The 9857-nt window shown below is 32.6% G+C and overlaps 3 protein-coding genes across 5 annotated transcripts; 1 reads left to right on the top strand and 2 right to left on the bottom strand.

The window, feature by feature from the left end:
• The first annotated feature begins 103 nt into the window (after positions 1-103).
• Uvrag (UV-resistance associated gene) lies at positions 104-5097 on the top strand. Its single transcript, XM_072894992.1, has 9 exons — positions 104-558; positions 680-884; positions 1025-1612; positions 1690-1862; positions 1940-2166; positions 2246-2416; positions 2523-3476; positions 3565-3634; positions 3711-5097. The coding sequence occupies exons 1-9, from the start codon at positions 454-456 to the stop codon at positions 3903-3905; spliced, it is 2688 nt and encodes an 895-aa protein (XP_072751093.1). The 5' UTR covers positions 104-453; the 3' UTR covers positions 3906-5097.
• A 110-nt stretch (positions 5098-5207) lies between these two features.
• On the bottom strand, positions 5208-7071 carry LOC140667260 (uncharacterized). Its single transcript, XM_072895017.1, has 4 exons — positions 6171-7071; positions 5945-6099; positions 5703-5867; positions 5208-5592 (listed from the first exon to the last, which is right to left on the bottom strand). The coding sequence occupies exons 1-4, from the start codon at positions 6344-6346 to the stop codon at positions 5420-5422; spliced, it is 669 nt and encodes a 222-aa protein (XP_072751118.1). The 5' UTR covers positions 6347-7071; the 3' UTR covers positions 5208-5419.
• Positions 7072-7074: 3 nt separating this feature from the next.
• On the bottom strand, positions 7075-8576 carry LOC140667257 (uncharacterized). 3 transcript variants are annotated; one of them, XM_072895011.1, is made up of 3 exons: positions 7813-8576; positions 7598-7700; positions 7075-7476 (listed from the first exon to the last, which is right to left on the bottom strand). In XM_072895011.1, the coding sequence occupies exons 1-3, from the start codon at positions 8140-8142 to the stop codon at positions 7109-7111; spliced, it is 801 nt and encodes a 266-aa protein (XP_072751112.1). In that variant the 5' UTR covers positions 8143-8576; the 3' UTR covers positions 7075-7108. The 3 variants fall into 3 exon arrangements, with proteins under 3 accessions (XP_072751112.1, XP_072751113.1, XP_072751114.1); XM_072895012.1 differs by having other exon boundaries at positions 7075-7473; XM_072895013.1 differs by having other exon boundaries at positions 7855-8573.
• Positions 8577-9857: the final 1281 nt, after the last annotated feature.

Here is a 9857-nt window from a genome sequence, read left to right as displayed (position 1 = left end):
GACCAATCAGGGCAAAGGAAATTTCTGCGTTCTGATTGGTCAATCGAACGCTACTTTACTCGGACGAGTAGATTTCTGAACGCAATCTGGACGAGGTGTCAGAGTCAGAGTACCGATAGATGTCAATACGAAGAGCTGTCAGAATTTATCAGACGTTATCACGCTTGTCCGGGTAAATTGTAGATCGTATACGTAAAACACTTAAATTACGAAACGTGAAACCTACACGCGATAAGCCAGCCTCCCAGTACATTTGTTGAGCGAAATACAGATTCGTTGAGTTAATTACAAATTTGTTCGCTTCCACTTTATTGATGAATCGGCATAACCTTTGCGCGTATATATGTACGATTATAATTATTCCAATTAAATAAAGCGTTCGGTATATTTTCCCTATTGTGATAGACCTTTTTGCGATTGAATAATACTATCGCAGTACTATGAAGTTACACGATGGAGCTCTCCGAATCACGTAATCTCGTTAAGGATTTAGATTTAACCCTTCAACCGCGAATCGCCCCGCGGTATAAAATTTGGCTTCCCCTCGCCACACAACAGGTGAGTAAGGATAATCGAAAATTGACATCAATAAAGATACAGTACCTTTTACATAAGAGCACAACTGACACAAACATTATTGGTTTTTTTTTTTTACAAGCTGTGTAATATTGTTTTTTAGTTACGACTCAGAAGTTTAGTACAAATAACAGGCCATAATCTGAAAGCTAATGTAAATGGAGAAGTATGTTGGTTCTATTACACGTTGCATAGATCAAGCATGTCATCACCGTTATATACAAGCGAAGCGATCGACAATGCTAATCCGAGATGGTCGAGTCTTGAAGTGCCCACTCTGCATGCCACAGGTTATTCAACAGCCAGTGGTGAGCGTTACTGTCTGTTAGTACAATAAATGCTATGTTTCTTGATATAAGTATATATATGTTTATCGTTGCATTTTTGATATGTCTCTTTGTTAGTTTACTTAATTCTTGTAAGAAATAATCATTGTCTCTTTGAACAGAAATTATCCTAAGGATCTGGAGACGTTCAGTGCCAGGTAACAATATAACCGACGTAACCCTTTTCACCTGGGCAATATCTTTCACTGGATTAATATACATCGGTCCTAAACTTCCAACTAATTTAGAGACCATCCTAAAAGAAAACTCTTTAATATTCCATTTTCAAGGTGGATACTTCACTCCTGTATACTGCTTTATAACAAGTCCAGACTTGAAACGATATCTTTACATGAATATAAATACATCTGAAGTTAAGAGTAGCTATACTGTAAATAAACTTAGCAGTTTAAGAAGCAAAATGCAGGCACTAAAACAGCAAACAGAATCAGTGCAAGCGCTCAGAGTACGCATCGCCTCGGGTGATGACTTTCATACTCCCAAATATCCACAAACAACTTTAAATAGATTATTGCAACCACGAAGAGTGAATAGAGAAAAGAAAATTGAAATTATGAAAATACGTAAAGAGCTAGAAATGGCTAAATTTAGAACGAAATTATTAGAACAAGAAAGAGCGCGAAAAATGGCAGAAATTCGTGTATTGAATCAATTACACACTAATATTGTAGAAGAAAATCAAGATCACGGTAAGTATTTCATTAAAATATCTAGATATATGTCTAAAAAAATATAGAAAAAGTAATAGTAGAAAGTTATTTCTCAGGTTCTGATTTGATGGAAAGATATCGAGAGTTGAATAAAGACATGGAAAGATTAAATGAATGGCGGCAAAATCACATGGATACAAGGGAAACGTACCTGCAAATGAGCGGCCAACTTGCGCAAAGACGACGGCAATTAATCTCAGAATTGAGTTTAATATATTTGATTAGACAGGTACTTTCTAAAGAAAAAAAAAAATAAAAAATGTTAGAACATGTCGAAAGTGGCTAATACTCTTTTTAATTTCGTAGGATAGTATTGGAAAATTCAGAATAAACGATGTTTATTTGCCAGACAGCGAAGAATTAGAATTATCAAACGACACCCAAGTGGCTGTGGCATTAGGTTTTGTCGCGCATACAACGCAGATGATTGCAAATTTTCTGAATGTACCGACTAGATATCCTATTATACATTATGGCTCGCGCAGTAAAGTTATAGATCACATTACAGAAAGTTTACCCGACAACGATAGACAGTAAGGATATTTTGAAATTATCTTCATTCATAAGTGTAAGATTTATGCGTGTACATATCGCTGACATTTATATTTTTAGATTTCCATTATTTGCTCGAAGTAAGGACAAGTTACAATTTCATTATGCTGTATACCTGTTGAATAAAAATATCGCACAACTTCGATGGTATTGCGGCCTTCCTACCGCAGATTTAAGAGCGACGTTACCAAATCTTGCTACGCTAATTAATATAAAACCCAATCAGATACAGTATGTATATTTTATAGTACAGTTTATTATCGAGTATATATCATTTGATATATGTTCATATTTTTATTATTGTTGTAACAATTATCTAATCTTATTTTGTGTATAGATTGGACGATTCGAAACGAACATTTTCTACTTCATCTTTGGACACTGAAGGTGGTAATGGTAAACAGAATCCACCTCTCACGCCACCACTTCAAAAAATAATTTTTGAGAAATGTCATCGTTCTTCTCGGTCGATGAGTCAATTGAAGAATATCAAATCGTCGCTTGGATCCTCTTTAGATCAGGGTCTGGACAAACCTGTGCAATCATCTGCCTTGGATAACCAATCAAAGCGTATTTGTAAATCAGAAGAGAGTGCCATTGACAATAAAACTTTGGTACTGGCTAAAGACAGGTCAACTAATAGCAGTAATGAAACGTTAAACAGTGCCATTTTGAATAATATCGATAATATAACTCTTAAAGACGAAGATAATTTTGTTGAGATTAACAATAAGGTTGTTATCGAGAGTAATATTGAAATCATGATACCTACATCGGTTTCTAAAGCAAGGAATGTCGCGGGTAGCTTGGAAAGTTCTGTAAGTGCTCGAGACAGAAGCTCCAATTCTATAAGTAGCTGCGAAATGGCTCTCAGTAGTAGCCAAAATGATGTAGAGGATAATTATAGTAATGATAATCATGCTAAAAAAGAAAGAATCGATGATAACGTGTTTCCAATGGATGATAGTTTGAGAAATGTCAAAGATGTGATAGATAGTGTATTGAGGAACGGCGAACACACTAAAAAATATAATTCCAAAAACGATAATTCACAAAATTATGATACGAGTAGTAGTACAATTATGAGCGAACAAAATAGTAGTATTCAAAGCTCGCTTATGGAAACTGCCATTTATAACAGAGAAGGTTTTGCGAAATCGTGTTTATCTTTAGATGATGTGTGTACTTACGAGGAATCGGAACAAAAACAGAGAACAAATTCCATTTGCAGTTATCCAGAAGAATATACAAGAAACGCTATATTACAACAAAAACGTAGTTTTGAATCAACGTAAGTATATGTAGTCTACTTATATTGTTGCGTATATGTGTGTATAAATTAATAATTTTTTACGTGTATATATAATGGGTTCTTTTAGAGAGGATAGATCGAGTTATCCTCAACATGTTGAGAAATGGCCTCAAAATGTTGTAAAAAACGAACCAATGGTAAATTTTGATCTTTTCTATACATCTCTAATGATATTATAATATTTAAGTCATGATGTCTATTTCATATATCTAGGTGGATATGAGATCGATTTTAAATACATCAAAATCAGACTGCTATTCGTACGACGAAATAAAAACGCAGTGTGACATTCAAGCGTCGAGTGAGTATATAGACATCATTAGACGTAGTTCGGAGAACGTGTGTGCGCGCACCGAAGCTTTAGCTAACAAGAAAACTAGTTTCAAAGTTATGAAACCGCGTCTTTAATATCTTTGCCTACGTCACAGAATTGTGCCCTAATAATATATATATATATATATATATATATATATATATATATATATATATATAAAAGCACCAAAAAGTCGTAAGAAGACACGTTCAATTTATATGTCAGAGTTACATGTGGCATTTCTTTCTTATGTACACTATGTAAATAATATGATGAAAATTTTATTTAAAGTTGAGTTTTTTTTAATTGGAATAATAAAATGTTACATGTATAAAAAATATTACCTTTTAGTTACATATAAAAAAACAAAATAGAATGTTTATAATAAATTATTTATAAACCTTATACATACAATGTGCAAAGATGTGAAAAACATTATTTTGCATTGACAAACGTAAGACTAATTTATAAGAAAAAAAAAACTAAAAGTTATGTTTGTATATTATTTTACGAATGTTTATATCTTTTTTTTTTCTCTTTCTTGTGTTTATGTAAACAACTCTGAGAAATATCAGTAATACGACAAAGGGAATATTAAGTATTGGATATAATGATGGTTGCGGTCAATAAAAGTGATAGTTCCTCTATGCATCTTTTTATATGTGATATAAAAAAATGTTATCAGCTATATTATTTTATGTATTTACATTTTGTCCACACTTGTGTAAACTTTTGGTTGAACAGCAATTTTAATCAATGTCTACATAAGTTGAAATTTTCTTAGTTTTGTAGCGAAATGTATATATGTATCAATACACTATATTAAGTTGCAACTTTATTATTGTAATATATCACAAACATTCATATTGTTATTATCTCTGTACGAAGGTATTTTTATTAAACTGAAGTGATATATAAAACAACGTTTATACATATACATACTATAGATATTCTCTAAATTTTTTCACTGTACTTAGCTCACGTAATTGATTAATATATTTAGTTTATGTTTATGATACAAGCGATTGAATGCATCAATATAGGTGATTATATTTTTGACATTGAAAATGTCAATCGTAAACTTATATGTACGAGGACCAAGCAAAGTACATAAAACCATATAATTGCTTAGCAAAGCAATCATACAATTAATTTGTAATCTAATCTAAATAATGCAAAAAGCAACATAAAAGAATTGTTCGCAAAACGATTTTCATGTGAAATTCGTCAATAATCAATTATCGCAATTTGTGATAAATAAAGAGATTGTATATTCCAAGAGATAAAGGAGGAAATTTTACCTTATCCGCATATTTTTAGATTTCTTTCATTTTACAATAAATAAGTATATTATTTCTGTCTTGAAAAGAAATTTTAATTTTATTTCTGTCTTGAAAAGAAATTTTAATTTTATATCCATCTGTCAATATTCATTTCTTTTTAACACGATTCATGAAACATGTAGTATTTGTTAGTAATATTTTGCAATAGATATTTATATATTCGGACGCAAATACGTAAAAATTACAGTAAACATAAAATTGCGCATGTTTTTATTCGTGTTATAAATGCAACATATATTATTGTGCTGATAACGTTTTGATATATATTATAAATCTCTTTGTATTACCTTTGATAAATTGCAATCGCGATGTTTTCTCGATGGAAGAAGAGGTTTTAAATATTGTTGCTGATTTTTCATATTAATCAAACCCATTTTACTGATGGTATCTTTATATTCTGAACAGCCTGCAAATGGCTGATCCCAGAAGGAACAAGTTTCTGAAAAATAAATAACGTACAAAATAAGGAACTCTTTGCTGTTCACAATTTTTACGCAAATTATTTATGTATATTCATCGTATAATATTTTCTATACGTTTAATTATTACCTTTTAAGAGTTCTGTCGTCTTGGCAGGTTGAATCGTCGGGCTGTCCCTAGCCGAATACCTGAATGCAATCGGATCTTTATAAACATCTTTTAAATCGATAATTGTCGGTATAATTGGTGTATTCACTGCTGCCATTAATGACCTGTACTGCGTGACGGGCAGACCTAATAATAATATAATAAAACGATAGAGATTTTTATCAGTTTACTTCAATACAATTTTTGGAAGAGTATTAAATCACCTCTCTTTTCGTAGTCTGTTTTGTAAATGCTCTTCATCGTTTCGTCCATATCGCAAGTACTGTCCAACATCAGGGACGTGAGCTGTACCATTTCACGATCGACTCTTACCAGCTCGTCGCGAAGCCGACGTTCCTTATCGGCCAACTGTTTGTATCTTTAAAAGGAAATAAGACCAACTTTAAAGCGATTTGATACAGACATATAGGTATATAAATTGAAATTTACCTGGCTCTTTTTCTATTTTCCAAACCGTGAGCGTTGCATTTACAATCTTCCGGATCAGGTCTGGGAAGATACAGTCCGGTATCCATCCGCGGTGTTAGTTGTCCGAGAGGTTTTGCACGGGAGCAATTGAAATCTCGTTTCGTTACGTCAAGGAAAGTTTCCGGCGCATTCGACATTTTGCATTAAACTTTAATTTCGCGAGGGTTTTCTTAAGAATTAATTGTTAAATCCGCAAACACCAGAAATTTTCAATACTTTAGAGTAGAAAAACGTCGAGGCTAAGCTGGACAAGACAGGGGTGGATCCATGCGGGATAAAGGATTAATGACACCTCGCGAAAAATTAAATTTCGATATTTCTCGGAATAGCCAGACGACGCATCCTTTCACCAACAAGATGGACACGATGGTCGCTCTGTAGAGCGCATAGTGGAATGTTGCATTCAATAATGCAATTACAACGTGGATGAAGAACGACTCTGCTGTTTTTTTCATCGTTCATCTTATATAAACATGCGTGGATTTTAATTATATTTCTCGCGTTGAAATTTAATTCTCTCTGTCAAGACCAGCTAATTGGATGATCTCCATCAAGTCAATTAATTTTTAGGTACATATTTTCCCGTAAATAATTACGTATTAAATTTTGATCACAGATCGGAATATAAACGATCGTACATGATGACAGATGTAATCTGAAGTAGTCGATATTTTTATTAGAAATAAAATTTGAATGTCAAAATGCAAATTTTTTTCTTCCTTTCTACTCTTTCTATTTATTCCTTTAACAATTACTTTATATTTTTTTCAATAGACAAAATATTTTTCGTGCATTTGAGAGACAGACGAATTATTTTAATACTCAAAAACCTTTTAGTTTTCTACATTGTTTTATTCAAGTCGGATTGATAATTAATTGATTGATAATTGGAAATTTTTTTAATTAGATATACACTGCTGATATTGGAGTGGCAAGGTTTTTTTCTTTGCTTGATGCAATTTAACTCGCATAATGGCGTGACCGATTTTACTAATGCTGTCTTGGTACTCGGATTTCCAGGGTGATATTGACGTTTGCGGTCCGACGTCGGCAATCTCACATCTCTTTCCACGCATGGATCCATTCTTTTGCTTGCAATCATGTTTTACGGCCGCATTTATCCTCGAAGAAGACGGACAATGCGGCGGGCAATCAGTTTCTATTGTTATCTTTATTGGCATGTGACATCGCAGTTGCTGACCATCCGTATGGATGAGCGCTAGATCATCACGTTGCGTTAGATCACGTTGTATCATACGTTCAGCTGCTAAAAGAAATAAAAATTCAATCAAGAAAAAAAAAAAAAATACATCACGCAATCGATCATAGTAGGGATATGTCACGATAAACGTGCGTAATATCTTCTAGATATTTTTATCACCGCTCACCGGGATCACTGTAATGCGCTTGATACGTCGTTTTGAATCGTTCACCATTCGTTCGTGAATCCGGAAATATAGTGTTTAACAGATGGGGAGGTTTTTCCTCGCGCTTAGAAATAGAATTTAAAATTTAATCGCGTTATCGCGTTATTTTCTCTAACTAAATTCTATATTTTATATACAAGTACTAATGTTTCTAAAATAAAATAAATTATACATACACGAAATTCTGAGAAAGTAAGATTCTGATTCTGAATATTTACTTTTGTTACGCAAATTTTAGGCGGTTTGTCGATTTGTATTATCTCCGCTTGTAAAACGGGTCTAGTCTTGGAACAAATCTTAGGTTCTGACAACTGTCTCGTTCGATCGAGATCTTTTTCGAGGCTCGCGTCCAAGAACTTCTTAAGAACTTGCGGTGAATCAGTATAGGCGCAAACTTTAACAGCGATTGGTTTGGTTGACGATTCAGTTCGACACATACTTAGCGTGTAAGGACAGGAATAGTCTTTTTGATAGCTTGAAACAAAGTGATTTATCTGATCCATCATTAATTTCCAAACGATGAACGGATGGGAATTTTATGAAAATTTTATTGGAGATGTCATTGCTGTTGCACACTTTCCTGATCCTTGTCCGGCATTACAAGCAATTAAATATTAATATTAATTGTTAATTAAATATTAATATATTTAAAAAATTGTCAATTTTCCTTTACCACGCGTTACCCACATTTTGCTGTGATAGAAATTATCACTCTAAATTTCCATTATATCAATTTTAAAATATTTACGTGTTACTTATTAATTGTTGCCATAATAAATTTATAATTATTTTACAATTTTTCGTTTACATATTTGTACTGCAAAATTTTGTGCATCTTGACCCAAATTTCAGTTGGACAGCTTAACCTTAATCGATCGTCGATTTGTTAAAAAAGCGCTCTTCAAGTTTTTGCAGCTTTAATTTATGACAATAATTTAATTTAATAGAACATGGAGAAGTAAATTTTTTATCGATTATCACGAAAAATGTAATTAAAAAGTTTTAAAAATATTAGTAAAAAAATCGGTTTATTAAATTTCAATTCTCCTAAATTTGCTATAAACGATGATAAAATGATTGTGATCGTAATAATTGGTAGGATAAATAAGCTCCCCGTTCACAGTAAATATTCGGATCGAGTATTACTGTTCGCGTTCGTCCGTATTATTACAAACAAAGGCGCAAAGTAGCAATAAAAGATCGCAAACTGGAAATTATTACTTGGCAGAATGCCGATTCGCAAAAAAACTTATTCATTTTTAAGTCAAACATCACGTCGAGAGGTTGTTATAATTAATATATGAACAGATATGTGAAAGCTTAATTATTTGTAGGTTTTGATCCATCTTTCCTTTGCGTTTACATATGTCAATCTTTGTTTACAAATATTTACAAAATCCTTATTGCATTATTCACGCGACCAGACGATTTATATATATATATATATATATATATATGAAATACGATAATTGCTCCGATAATGATCAGATTTGAAAGTCGATTAAAGAACGAGAATCATCAATTTGATCCTCGTCGGTACACGATGATCTTTCTCATCGGTGTTTGGCATCGGTCCAGAGGCAACAGATAGTTCAATGTAGAGCTGACGAGACGATGGCGAGCCCGGTGCTTTGCTCGGCCACCGCCGGCAAAGGACAGGTTTGCTTTATTTAGAGATTATACGTCGATTAAAAATTCACACTGGTTCCGTTTCCGGAATCCTTGCAATTTGTCTTGTTGCTTGTGCTGGATTTTTTTCATTAACCCTCGAAAGAGATTTGTTTATCTTGCCTTTTTTCAAATCTTTTCTAATAATGAATTTACAAGTAATCTTGTGTCTAGTAAATGACGAAGTAAATGAACTTTGCAGGTTTTTTGACGAGTTCTATTATCTCTTATCGTTATATTTTTCCAATTGAATTTTTAATTATTTTTAGCACAAGATATTAAATACAAAATAGCTTTCTTTCATCAGCTAATTATACGTATGAGTCCACGCTCTGAACACATGAAAGACTGACAATGAGTCACTTGTATATCATTTTTATAGTAAAATATAATTTAGCTTTTTACTTGTCTGAGAGTCATGTAAAGTGACATTGTAAAACAGTGGTTTTATCTTTACGCTTTTATTTCACGATTGTGCTCGCAAATGTAAAATAAAAAATTTATAGGGAATGAAATAAAATGTCGAGATTTTAACGATTATACTATTGTCGAA

The sequence above is a fragment of the Anoplolepis gracilipes genome, chromosome 6 (genome assembly GCF_047496725.1).
Source record: "Anoplolepis gracilipes chromosome 6, ASM4749672v1, whole genome shotgun sequence".
NCBI classification, from domain to species: Eukaryota; Metazoa; Arthropoda; class Insecta; order Hymenoptera; family Formicidae; genus Anoplolepis; species Anoplolepis gracilipes.
Note: the sequence above shows the minus strand (reverse complement) of the source record. Positions and strands in the feature narration are given on the sequence as shown.

Excerpts from the sequence above, each read along its gene's own strand:
- LOC140667260 (XM_072895017.1), bottom strand. The coding sequence starts at position 6,346 with ATGTCGAATGCGCCGGAAACTTTCCTTGACGTAACGAAACGAGATTTC. Across the intron at positions 6,100-6,170 it reads GAAAATAGAAAAAGAGCCAG|ATACAAACAGTTGGCCGATA; the intron begins GTAAATTTCAAT and ends TTCCTTTTAAAG. Across the intron at positions 5,868-5,944 it reads AACAGACTACGAAAAGAGAG|GTCTGCCCGTCACGCAGTAC; the intron begins GTGATTTAATAC and ends TATTATTATTAG.
- LOC140667257 (XM_072895011.1), bottom strand. The coding sequence starts at position 8,142 with ATGATGGATCAGATAAATCACTTTGTTTCAAGCTATCAAAAAGACTAT. Across the intron at positions 7,701-7,812 it reads TTACTTTCTCAGAATTTCGT|CGCGAGGAAAAACCTCCCCA; the intron begins GTATGTATAATT and ends TCTATTTCTAAG. Across the intron at positions 7,477-7,597 it reads AGCGCATTACAGTGATCCCG|CAGCTGAACGTATGATACAA; the intron begins GTGAGCGGTGAT and ends TATTTCTTTTAG.
- Uvrag (XM_072894992.1), top strand. The coding sequence starts at position 454 with ATGGAGCTCTCCGAATCACGTAATCTCGTTAAGGATTTAGATTTAACC. Across the intron at positions 2,167-2,245 it reads TTACCCGACAACGATAGACA|ATTTCCATTATTTGCTCGAA; the intron begins GTAAGGATATTT and ends TTATATTTTTAG. Across the intron at positions 2,417-2,522 it reads ATAAAACCCAATCAGATACA|ATTGGACGATTCGAAACGAA; the intron begins GTATGTATATTT and ends TTTTGTGTATAG.